Source organism: Falco rusticolus, chromosome 4 (assembly GCF_015220075.1).
Source record: "Falco rusticolus isolate bFalRus1 chromosome 4, bFalRus1.pri, whole genome shotgun sequence".
In the NCBI taxonomy this organism is placed as follows: Eukaryota; Metazoa; Chordata; class Aves; order Falconiformes; family Falconidae; genus Falco; species Falco rusticolus.
The window spans coordinates 92737475-92750591 of NC_051190.1; the positions used below are offsets into that span (position 1 = coordinate 92737475).

The 13117-nt window shown below is 43.6% G+C and overlaps 1 protein-coding gene across 3 annotated transcripts in view; it reads right to left on the bottom strand.

The window, feature by feature from the left end:
* Window positions 1-13117, bottom strand: part of PDE1C (phosphodiesterase 1C) — a 296676-nt gene that overhangs the window by 180700 nt on the left and 102859 nt on the right. The window contains exons 1-2 of one of the 3 annotated variants that reach the window (XM_037386208.1): window positions 4346-4457; window positions 3631-3733 (exon numbers count right to left, since the gene is read on the bottom strand). The exons of 1 other annotated variant lie outside the window; for it this stretch is intronic. In XM_037386208.1, coding sequence (XP_037242105.1) covers window positions 3631-3731 — 101 coding nt within the window. In that variant the 5' untranslated portion in view covers window positions 3732-3733; window positions 4346-4457. Of the gene's footprint in view, window positions 1-3630; window positions 3940-4345; window positions 4458-13117 lie in introns of those variants that run through there. One more of the 3 variants, XM_037386209.1, reaches the window with a different exon arrangement.

Here is a 13117-nt window from a genome sequence, read left to right on the forward strand (position 1 = left end):
AGCGCGTGTATACACCAGCAGTGTGCAGAGGTGGTGGCAGCTCCTCAGGAGCCAGGGAGCGAGAGCGTGTGTGTGCCTGTGGGGATGGGGAGGCACTGGGTGGTGGGGAGGCACCACTTGTGCCCAGTGGTACTCCTGGGAGGCAAGCAGCCCTCTGGCAGCCAAGAGGGAAAGCCCCATGTGAGATATCCCTGAAGGGATATGAAGCTGTTCCAGTCTGATTCATTTACGATGACGACAAAACTCAGAATTGGGTCTGTTTCTGGGAGGTCCCTGCTGCAGGGAAAGCTGATGCGTTCCTCCCCAGGGAAGACAGGACCCTGGTGGCTGCATGTCTAGTGCGTGCAACCGTTCTGTTGGAATGAGCTCCTACAAGGAGAAATCTGGAGTAAACCTCTCCCTGACATTCTGGTATGATGCAAGAAAAAAGGGCAAAATTGTCAGTTCTCAACTTTCAAGATTTTCCTGAGAGAGTTCCATATACCTCTAATGGTACCAATGCCCAGGAAACAGCTCATTCAGAAACCTTTCCTGAAAGTTTGTTATTAATAAACCACTAAAAGATTCTTTTCTAAGCTTTGTTTAATCCTGAATTATATCCAGCAGGTCAGGTATAAAAGTCAACATTTATTTCGTAGATCCCTGGTTTAAGACACCCAAATGTTTTGCCACAGATGACTTACTGCCCAGTGAGGCGATTTCTCGTGCTCCCTTAAACTTAAGAAAACACTATAGGTCCACTGACTTGATTCTCTTATAAATTGCTGCACAAAATCAGTAAGCCATGAATATGCATATGTCAAGTAAAAACATTTCAGTAAGTGTTATTGCATTGGTATTTTAGCTCATTCTTAAACAGTAAAAGCAAAAGGAATCTGTATATAGCCTAAGGACCATCACCTCACACTGCTACGCTTACAAAGCAACCAGACTGTCCTGACCAAGAAACCACATCTTGGAGAGATGCATAAGGGAAAGGAAAAGAACTTCCACTTCACCCCAAAGGCAAATTGAGTATCTTGTCTGGCTCTTACAGCAACCCATGACTCATGTAGCAACAAGACACCTGGCTTCAGCCTCACAAAACCTGCCCTTTGCATGCTGTCCAAAAGACCTCCCTATTCCCTGAAAATACACACCCCATGCCCACCTGTCCAAAGGCACCATCCTGCAGGACAGAAATGTACCAGGCACATGGCAAAAAAAGACGCTCAACAGACTTGCTCAAGCAGAAAACACACAACGTTAGGGGAGCCTGAAAAGAGCGTCAGCTTAACCATCCCTTTGCAGCCTTTGGGTTTCCATACCCTTCAAACCAAGCAGGCTGAGATGGGTGAAAATTAAGAGTCCCCTTCCTCACCGCCTGGAAAAGCCACGTATTACAAGAGGGGATGAATATTAGTTTGTCCACTGAGTCATGGTGAGTAAACACATCAGCTGACACTGGGGGTGGGAAGACAGGAGGAAGGTATCAGGGTTGCCACAGGCCAAGTCCTACCAAGGAGATGTCCAACCCAATGCTGAGCACCTGAGACTGTTTGAAGCACCACAGCCTTTCCCATTTCAGAAGCAGTGTCAGGATCAGACTACCTACTGGCTATCTGCCTGCTGCAGACTACAACTCCCTGGGTGGCTCCAGCCAGCATGGTCTCTCACCACCTGTGTAACGCCACTCTGGTAGCACTGCTGTGCCTTGGAACTCATTCCTGGGTGATACAGCTGTTCGGTGTACCAGGAGAAGGGAAGAGACACATCTTCTCAAGTAGATTTCGATCTCTCCAGGATGAAGCATCTTCTTTAAGAGTTAATTAAGATGGCTGTGCACATCTAATCAGTCTTCTTACACGTACAGGCATGCATAAAATGGACAAGAGAAACCATGAAATGTGATACCAAACCTCAGTTTGCAACAAGTTTGTGTGATGTGTGTGTCATGTGCTAAAAGCCTCCATAAAATGACTGGGAATGGAAAATCTTCCACAGTCCTTAGTTAGAGCAGAACACATTTCAGTTTTCATCTTCTGATCAAGAATTCTTCAGGAAAATCTATCTCCTCTTTAGGCAAAGGAATTTTGAAACTCAGAAGGAGAAAGGATGTGTTTTGTTACACTCACACCCACTGCCAACAGAGACGGCCATACTGAAGAACAGCCTGAGGTTTAGCTATTCTGTATCTAGAGTAAGTCTTACTTTGCCAAATTTCCGAAAGGTAGAAGAGACCAGATCCTGACGTAAAATATGCAGACCTTGCCTGGTACTAACAGCAGGAGAAACTCTGAACTACAATGCTGCTGAAGAATTAGCAATGAACTTCAGGTAGAATCCAAACCAGCATGCTCCTAAACTCCGTATTAGACAGAAATTCAAGGACTCTTAATACTACAGCATGGCACAGACTTGAAAATAAGAGGGTTTGTTTTGTGTGGCTGTTCTGTTTGGAAGGCTTACAAGACAGCTGTCATCTACTTTGATTAAGTTCCTTCACAAAACAGGCTTCCTGGAGTGATGCCTTGAAAGAAATACATATTCATACACGTCTCTTAGACTGCTTGGAGTCCTACAGAAGTTTTGGATATGCTTTACAAAATATGCTGTCGCTGCTCACACAAAATAACACTCAAAGAGCAACTCAAGTTTAAGTTGGACCCATTTGTTTTCAGTTATTAGCCTACTCTTTCTGCATTTTCTTGCTTCTACTGTTTCCTAGCCTCCTTGCTCCCTTCCCTCCCCCCTTTCCCTTGAGGGCTGAAATTTTAATAACTCTAACATATGAGGCTGAAGAAAAAAAGAAACAAAACAAACTGTTCTGAACACAGGGAGGGATGCAGCTTAACGTAGTAATGCTCCTCTTTGCCTTGGCCAAAAACTGATGGGCAAATAAATGCTTTGCTGCCAGTAAGGGATTTTATTGCTGGTAGACAGTATTTTACATACTGAGAATCTGAAAAAGATACCAGGCATTGACTTTAAATAAGCTAGGCAAACTCTACAGCCTATAAACTTTTGCTTTTCTGCAGTGCCAAGTTCTTTAAGCACAGGTACTTTTTTTTTCTACTGAGGAGGCAGTGTCCCATCATTTCATGGCAAGTCAGGCTTAAATTAAATTAATAAGTATAATCCAATCCATGGAACATGAATTTGCTGCCATTACAAATGCTGTTAAAAATGTTTTCCAATTGTGCTTTCTCTGCTTATTTTGTCCTCGCTAACCATCTCAGTGCCAGAAACGGTGTACATTTACAGGGGAAAAAAAAGTCTTCCATACGCTGCATCTAAGGGTAAGATTATTGTGAACAGAGGATCCAATTAACTACCATTCAGGCTATAACAAAACTTTTCTAGTATAGCAGCTAAAGTAATTAGCATCTCAGTAACTGCTTAGATCTTACAATGCCTCATTAATGACATTTCCACATTCCCACTGGAAAATGTTTGTTCAATGTAACAAGCAGCTCAATTTAAGGAAACAAATGGATCTTTTGCTAAGATTAAGCCACTGTATTTATGGAGAACAGGTGTGGAAACTCCTGAGAGATTCTGAAGGTACCAGCAAGAAAGGAAAAAAGAAAGTGCTGCAATAATTTTAACACGGGAGGGAACAGAAGGACATGAAAAAAAAGTACTACTTACAAGCCTCGGAGACGGAGCCAGATTTTCTCTATTTGCTCTGGCTGTAGGTATTTCAGAGAGTTGCTCTCAAATTCTTCGATTTCCTTAGTCGGTGACTCCATAGCTGCAGGTTAGCGCTTCGGTTAAAGCTCTGCGAGGACGGACGCTGCCCCCCACACACGCACACGCTCCACCTTTAACGCTGCCCAGGAGCAGCCAACATTTTTGGCAGCCACTTCTCCCCCCGCCCGGCGAGTGGGGCCGCGTGGGCAGCCCCCAGCACTCAGGTGTAAGTGGGGGGCAGCTGCACCAGCATGCCACCATCCTCGGGCTGACTGACCCAGGGGATTACAGGCTCATCTCTGGATTGCAAACCCACACGGATATTTTTTCTCCCCCCCCCCCCCCCCCCCGCCTTGTTTTGGTTGTTTGGTTTGGGGGTTTGGTTTTGGGTTGGTTTTGTTGTTTGGTTTGTTTGGGTTTTTTTCCTTACAGTAAGCCAAGGATACAATCAGTAACACCAGCTGAGGGATCTTTATCAAGGGAGGAGGGGAGGAAAATCCCCTGCTACCCTGCTGACAAGTAAACTGTGGGGCTGCTGGGGTCCCAGGGCTGGGCGCTGCCTCCAAGGCTGCTGGCCACCACGCCAGTGGCAGCCCACGGTCCCTCCGGGCTGCTTCCCCGTGGGGCAGCATCCCTCTCCCTGCCCTGGCATAATTATTTTCCCCTCACTTACCAGCAGCGCTGCCGACACGCTCGAAACCTGACAACTGAGGAAAAAGTCATCTGTCAGCATAGCCCAGGCACAGCTTCTCTCTCTGCCTCCCTCTCTCACGCACACACAAACAGGCGCGCGAGGGAACAGGCTATTGGAGACAGGCTGGCTCTGATTAAAAACCCAACCAAGCCAAACCATTTGGGAAAAGAAGAGGGAAAAAAAAAAAAAAAAAAAAAAAAGGAAGGGTGAATTACAGAAAGTGAGCGACTCACTCCTGGCAAACAGCCATCTGCTTCATTGCAGTCAGCCTGCTTTCCTGAGGGAGTGACGCGCAGCATGGGCTGTGAGGCTTCCACTGGGGCAAAACCCACTTTTAAAATAAATAAATTGGTAAAGCATCATTGCCTACACAATGCCTAAAACATTCCCCAAAACACAGCGGGGGAAAGTCCGTATACTGAAGAGAGATCAAGCCCAACACGTTAGTCATAGATATGCTGATGCCTTTCAACGAGAACCGCAAACAATACATTAAAGGAGAATACGTTATTCATAATGTATGAGGCATGAAACAGGACCTATGGATCAGACTCAGGAGGTTTGCCCAGGGGAGGTTCAAACCACTCAGCTCTCCTCTGGGTCCCCTGGAGTTCCCTCGTACTGACCCCAGGCACAGCAGGGACCAAGGTACGGGCATCTCTTTCTGCGCCAGCGGGGTCCCTGCCCAGGGCAGGAGGAAGGACAGGGATTTCTCTCATTGCACCAACCTCATCAATCACCTCTCAAACTCTGCCAAGATCCCCCGTGTACCTCTCTCTAGTTAAGGTTATTGATGTGGTGCTTTCAGATGAAATAACTAGAGCAGAGGGAAAATAACTGTCAAAACCTTGTCCGAGCCTTAACACATTTTGTGGTGTATTGCAAAAGTTGCCTCTGGAGAAACAGAGCCTGCAGCAGAGAAGTTCACCACATAAAGGAAGACAAGCTCCAGTGAAAATATGCTCGTTGGTGATGACTTCCAACTCCAGTTGTGCAAGTCCACACATCAATGCTCTGAGTAGCTTGTGGATATGTAACGAATGCATTAATTGGCCTAATCAAGCCAGCCCCTGTTTAAAGGACTTAAATCCGTTATTAATCATGCAACCTGACCACTTCAAAATCCAACCAGGCAAAGTAAAAACAGACCAGACCACCCTGCCTACAGAGATTCTCCTACACCATGGGGAAAAAAAAAATAAAATTCCAGATTTATACATCTATACAAAATCAGTGATGTTTCTGCTTTGGGATCTGTTGTGTGCAAGAGGGCCTATAACTGGCCTTAGGCTCTGAAACTGTGCTGCTGACTTTGTGCAACAAGTTACCAATTTATCGTCTTGCTTCTGCATATTCAAGAGTGCTTTTCATACATGGGAGAACTGGAAGCCTTGCATTCATTAATGCAAAATGCAGTTTTCACTGGGGGGGTAGCAAGGGGAAGAGTTAAAAAAAAGTTTTGAGGTAAACCCATAAATCTTTAACTTTAAACTTTTCTTCCAAAGTAGAAAAAGTGTCAGGTTCATTTCAATTCTAGTGAGATTAGAGACGGCTCCATAAAAAGTATATCGTATTGACAGAAAGAGAAAGCCTATCTGGAATAAAAGCTTATGTTATCAGAGTTTTACCAACTTCATGGCACTTTTGACCTTGTCAATAAGATGACCCGGTCTTACTGATTCATCAGTACAACCCAGAAGCTCAGCCACACGTTTCATAGGTGACAGGTAATCATTTCCCTACTTATCTCAGTGTCTCCATCTGAGAACCAGACCTACAGGAAGGACAGTGAGTTCCACTGATGAGGAGGAGACTGTAAGAGCAAGGTATCGGTCTTCATTATTCCTGCATCATTTTGCCAACATGCATACAATACGTATTTGAGATTACACTTTCCAAATGCAACCCATCCCATTTAAGGAAACCCTTTGTAGCTTTTAGTATTCACTCAAATCAACACAGAGATGCTGAGATTTCTTTTTTGTTGTAGGAGGCAAAGCTCCCTCACCCTTAGTTCCTATGGGTTTTAGATATTTTAAAAAAGCCACCTCATGCGAAAACCAGAGGCGGGTATTCAGCCCCACAGACATGTGGCCTACCGCAGTTACATAAAGCAGCCAGCAGAACAAAAGTCCCCATTTACACTTCATTTTTGCCTCTATACCTCTTTCAATTCTATTGCCGAATGCACAGAATCACATTTTTCCCATTCAGCTTTAGCCAGGAGCATTTTCCATGAAGTTTCATTTATTACCAGGAATCATCACTGGAACAGAGAGGCATTACCAACATACCATAACCCATACCCTTTTTAAATAACATTTTCCCTTGAAATGATAAACATATATTTTACTTTTGAGCTGGAGTGCATAAGTCAACAACAATCTGATGCTGGTGTAACACACACGTCTGTACCTTACCTATATTTTATCTATTTAACCAGTGTTTCATTCTTTTCCTAGGTAATAACTTTATAGTCAAGATCAGCAGAACCCAGGTACTTTTCACCTTCACCATGTTATTATTTACCATGCAAATTATGCATTCAAAATACCAGATAATGCCAGAAAGGATATATACATAATGACAGATGAGAAAAAATTATTAAGGGGGGGGAAATTATTTTCAGCTGGTATCTAAAAACAGAGAGGCGTAAGACTAAGAATTAAAGGACAGTTACTATAGACAGCAGAAAAAATCATGAACTAGTGTCACAGCTATGAAGGCAGGCACACAGGGGAGAGACATTGGGCAGACAAAGACAGCAAGGTGGAGACAAGAAAAAAAGGGAACTACGAGATTCTGTGTGCCAGGCTAGGACACCTCCACAGATCTGAAGAACTAAACTAATATTAAGTGGATCCTGTTAAAAAGGTGATACAGGAGAACTTAGACACCCTCCCAGCCTTGAGCCTTTTATTTCATTGTATTTTGACCTCCAAGAGCCTCTGAGACCATAATACAAGGACTGTGCATTCTGATAGCTAATTGTAAAACCAAATAGAACTCTGACAGGGGCTAAATCAGGAGAACGCAGACAAAAATGCCATTGCATTCAACCGTTGAGGAAACTGAGGGCCAGACCATTACGACATCGCAGCAATGATTTTATAGGAATTACAGGTAGAGACAGGGCTCGCGGTGTTTGCAGGAAACAAGGTGACCTGCAAAACATGAACTGGGAGAGGAAAGAGCACTGGCAAGAGTGACACCAGTGTTGGAGCCTGTGGAAGCAAATGGAAAATCTAGAAGCAGACACAGAGGAATCAGGAATGTGTCTGAGGATGCTGCTTCTGCCAAAGGCAAATATTTTTACAGTTGTGACACTTAGCTGAAGGAAGTTGAGACAAAGACACCAGGCAGGCAGAGATGGCACTGGTGAGAGAGTTGCTGAAGACACAAGGTAGCTGCCTGTCCCTTTCATTTAGTGCTATGACACAGTTTGGGGCTGGGGTAGGAGGGAGGACCCTAATGAGATCCCACACAGCAGCACCACTCTGGTAACAAAATAAAAGAAACTATTATCAACAGTCTCTCCTTCAGTCTCCATTCATTCTCTCAATTTGGTTTTGTATAGAAGATAACTAGAAAAAAAATGTCATTTGGGACTTCCCAGAAATAAAGATTCCTTCCTTCTTTAATAAAATTTTACAGTACTGTCCAGTAACTCTTTTTTTCCTCCCATGATAGCAGAAACTCTAATAATTAGTTAGGGGCAATAAGGAATTCCCAGCAGCTGAAGCAGTATGAGGATCCTACCTGCTCCCTGGGTCTGTTGCACCACAGACACTCAGTACACCTCGGGCAGTCCGGTTGCCTGTGCCCTGGAGAAGGTCACCTCTTCCCTGCAAGGACATTCAACCATACACCTGCAACGCTAGGTCCAGGGAGGGTCTCTGAAGTACTTGATGTTGATTTTGAGAAAGCTGGCTGTTTAATGAATGTTATCCTTCCCGTTGCTAGGTGCTAAACTGTATCAGCTGTCAGTCTAGGCAGTTTAAATCCTTTCCTAGGTAATTCTTAAGGAGCTACCCAGGTACAGCACTGCTGCAGCTGTTAAACATCTTCAGCTCTCTGCAACTGAGTGAGATCCTCAAATATAACTAGCACACAGCTGAGTCAAGTCGGGACACATTCAAGGAAAAGAGAGAAGTTATGAGGGGTAAAAGCATGACTAATTCCCCAGATGGTCCTCTTCCCTTTTGTGCATTACAAAGGACAACCTACTATGTTTGCTCTGGGAACCTCTTCTGAGCGTTACAAAGAACTGCGCAAGCAGCCATAGTAAGCAGTTTTCCAACACAAGCAAAGATGCCTGTACCAGCTTGGGGCATGCTGTCTGCTTATGCTCCTCTGCAGTGACGATGGAATATGATGTTATTCTTCACTGCCTGTGCTACTTCCTCTTACACTGATGCCCACCGCTGAACAGCTAGTGTGTTGTACGTGTCACTGCCCTTCGGTGGTGAATAAAGCAGTTGCAAAACACGATGTCTTTCTTTCCGCTCATTTGATTTTAAGGTACAGAGGGAGTAACAGGGAAAAACAGGAATGCAGGATATTGGTATCACCATGTTCAGGTTTAAGCCTTTGCTTGTTTAAGTCCCTGATTTTGTGATAGGTGTCAGCAACATAGCAAACATCAGGAGGGTGGCTGTGGCTGTAAAATGTTATGAACTTGTCCCATACATATCTCCCATTAATACTTATCACCTTGCTTGCCTTAAACTGAAGACCTTAAACCTCATGGTGAGCAAGAGAAGCTTCCAAAGGAACGAAGTTCATAGGCTGAGCGTCTCACACTCATGTTGCTGCACAGAGGTCAACAAATCACAAGCACAGAGCAAGTCTGAAAGGCAGGAACGGCACCATCTGATTCACTCCACACTGCTTGACTATCATGACCATCATTTGACAGATGCAGCAGTAAGCCACCTCCTGATGGATTAGCCATGTCTTCAAAGCAGAGGGGAGCTCAGCTGAGGAAAAGCCCACCTGCCTATCAGAGACATCCATTGCTCAGCTTCTGGCAGGTGAAGGCCACACTGGGAGCACAGACGGGGACTGTGTATGCAGCACTGCATGCGCCTACAGCTGGAGCAGCACCGCACAAACTAAAGAGCACTGTGCTGCATCTATGCACCTCCCCAAGCCGTCCCACAGGAGATGCAAGAGGACACTGCTGCTGCCTTCAAACAAGGTCTAGCCCAAGGGAGACACTGGATTTCTCTCTGCTGCTGTATTATCTGGCAAGAGGTCCAGGGCAGAAAGACTCCTTCCTGAGCCCTGGAAGCATCTTTCTTGCCTCCTCCACTAGACTGTGGGAGAGGAGCCTGGACACCCACCACGGACAGCTTTGGCACACTCCCTTCCTAGGGCACTAGGTCAGCTCTGTCAGTGACAGCAAAGAATGAAGAGCAATGTGGAGGTCCCAAGCAGGCCAAACAAGCCCTACACTGGCCTCCTCTATCCCAGCACATAGATTTGGGCAAATGCAGGCTTCACACTCTTTGTCTCCCCCTTCCTCAGTCCAGGACCATACTTGCATTCATGCTCAAAGCCTCTTGATGGAGCCCTGTGCAGGAAGGATCTTAATTGGAGGTACTTCTCCCTCCTTAGTAAACACACCGTTCTGCAGGACTTCTGATGCAGGAGGGTGCTGGTGACGCACAGCACAGTGGTGTGAAAGGCAGCTGGGGAGGGTGGCTCCAACACGTGCCTCCATGAGGGCAGGCATCACTGCAAAACACACAAAACACCAGGGCATGCAGGAGTAGGTCTGCCTTTCTCAGGGTGGTGGTACAGGTTTTTCATACATGAGTCCAAGACAGAATAGTCAGAGCAACCTCTGACATGCCATGCAGCTGTAAACTAGGCTCTGTCCTCAGATTAAACTTCCCGACAACAACTTTCTGTAAAGGCACCTACAGTTCCTTTCCTTTATGTCTTAAGTGGACTAGAAAAAGAGTGGCAAATTTCAGAGTTCTCCTTGTAGATTTCACCAGCCCACTGCAATGCATCCAAAAATGCTTCCAGCAGCCTGTCTGATGGAGCCAGTCCTTCAGTGAGCATGCACAAACTGGAGCAATAATTTCCAACAGCAAGATTTCTGAAGTCTTTGCTGGACTGCAGCAAAAACAGCTAAGCTGCCCCATGCTGAAGGGGTAGCATGAGGCACCGAAAGCATGCTGAGACATTGCTTATTGCTATTCCTACATATTGCCTGTGTGAACATGCATTTTCTCTCATCAATTAATCTGATTTGACAGAATGAAAGCTTCAAGCATTATAACAAGTTCTATAATTAGTATGACTACAATGTATTCATATGTCTATCCACGCATAAACAATCCAGAATCTATTTTATTCTCTTACCATTAATGCCTCCAACCAAACTGCAGCAGAGTATCTGTCTTTGCTTTTATTATTGCACATCCGAGTCTGGATCTCTGAACTTCAGTTACGGTATACGCTGTGATGAGTCTGCCAGTACCGTATTGAAAAATATTACGCCAATACTATATTCAGTTTGTAAAACACTGACATTTCTGCTAATTCTGCTAATGCCAAGATAACCTGGGCAGATTTTGCTCAGCCTTTATCTAAGAGGAAAAAAATTTCTTGCTTGTTTTCAGCTACAAACACTTTTTGTTTGTTTGGGAGGGGCTTATGAGGAGGGAAAGGGGATCAGCTTATCACTTAATTGCATTTATCTTATTTATTCTTCACTTGAAATACTAGAGATCGATCGGGGAAATAGTTAAACATTGCAGCTCACTTGTATGCATTTTTGAAAAAAAATCAGAATTACAGCACTCTGTCCTGAGCAGAACAACTTCAGAAGGTTGAACTCTGAGAAAGGTAACCACTGTGCTAAGTGTATGAAGAGTTAATAAGAAAAGTATCATGAGACTCCGAAAGTAAATAAAACAGATAATTAATCTAATTGCATAATTAACTCATTTATATATCAATTAAAATAAGTCATATTTCACTACAAAATAGATGGCATTGAACGGAATTACTTCTGCTGTATTCAGCTTCTGGCTGTTGAAAAAGCATTAACGTCCACCTAAATATTAAGCATTTTTGATAGCAAGAAACTGTTATCAAATCATAGATGCCTCTGTCCCATTTAGCCAAGAACAGTATGTGGTCCTAAGCCTACTGAATCTTTCCTGAAGAGTCCTAATTCAACCATATATTATCCCAGTGTGAATAAGCAACATATCTGTCAGCATCTGGAGTTACACTGGTATGAATAAGGTACTTTGGTTTCAGATTTTTGTTGCAATTCTACTTTCTAGTTTTATTACACTAGGACCAAGTACTTCTCAAACTGTAATTTGGAAGTGAAATTTAATCTTTTTTATTATTATTATTTTCTGTTTAAGATTAGATTTTAGGGCTTGATGGTAACTGACTCACACCATAGCTGCAGAGCCATTACTACCACCATAAGTGAGGGTTGGAAGACAAGCCTGCAAGGGTTAAAGCTAACTGAGGAGCAGCAATCTAAGGGGACTGCTAACTGCTTTTAATTACAAGCAATCACCCAGTTCCCTCAGGGCTGGGGAACTGGGATTTCAGCTGCATCCAGTAATTACATATAGTTTTAGCTTCTCTGTCCAGAAGGAGCACAGACGCAGCTGACCCAGGGAACGGTGAACTTTCAAGAAGTTTGAAAAAGTGAACTACATATAGATATAAGGATACATATAGACATATATGAAGATAATATATTCAGACTACTGCTGCATTCTCTACATCCTAATAATGTGTTCAGTCCTAGACTGCCACCAAGACTAAATATACAGAGAATTTCAAGCAGAAGTTTTAAGGGAAGGCAAATTTTAGCTTTTCATCTCAGAAAATACAGAAAAAAAATGTTTGAGTGACAGTAAAATAATCAGCACAAAAAATGCAACTGATGAAGTTGGTGGAAAAGTTGCTGTTCATTTAAACTTTTCTTGAGTTGAGTGTATCAAGCTGACGGTTTTGATTAAAAGCTCTGGTGACTGGCACGAACTTTTCTGCCAAATAATAATATCAACTAATATTGTCACCAAGACAAGTGCGTACCCATCTTCTCCGGTCTGTCCTTTTTGACCCAGAGTTGCTCAGTTTCTGTGACAGCAGACTTAGAAAACTTGCAGAAACAGTCTTCACCTTGGGAGGCTTTCCAAAATGAGAAAATTTCCACGCTGATGACACTTGAAGTTATTACTTAAACCATGGCATTGCAATAGCTCCACAAAAATCCCTGTTGCAGGCACTCAGAGCACTGCAACTTTGACAAAAGCACTATCACTCTTGAAGGGTGTTTTTAAAAGTCTGTTTTTCTTTAATGAACTCCACAGAGCTAGAAAGCCTTAAACCCCATATTGCTATACCTGACAGTTTAGGAAGGAGGCTCTAAAGAGGAGTGATGGTTAAGGGAAAAGGGGCTTTTTAAAATGCTTTGCAAAAAAAAGAATGAGGAAAGCTTGAAAACTTGGTTATGGAAGGTCTTGGCAAAAGAGGTAAGATGTCAGTAGTACTCCAAGCAATTAATTACTTAAAATAAATATCTAATTAGAAGACTGAACAAGAACTAGCTTTCTAGTCTTTTCCTTTTTCACCAGTAAACACCCAGTGAGGTCAAAGTAGACCATTTACAGACCAGAAGCCTCTGTGCAACTTTCTCAGTTTCCTGCTCTCATTTTCAGATGCAAAGGGATTAAATAAATATTGAAGCTTATTCAAAACAAG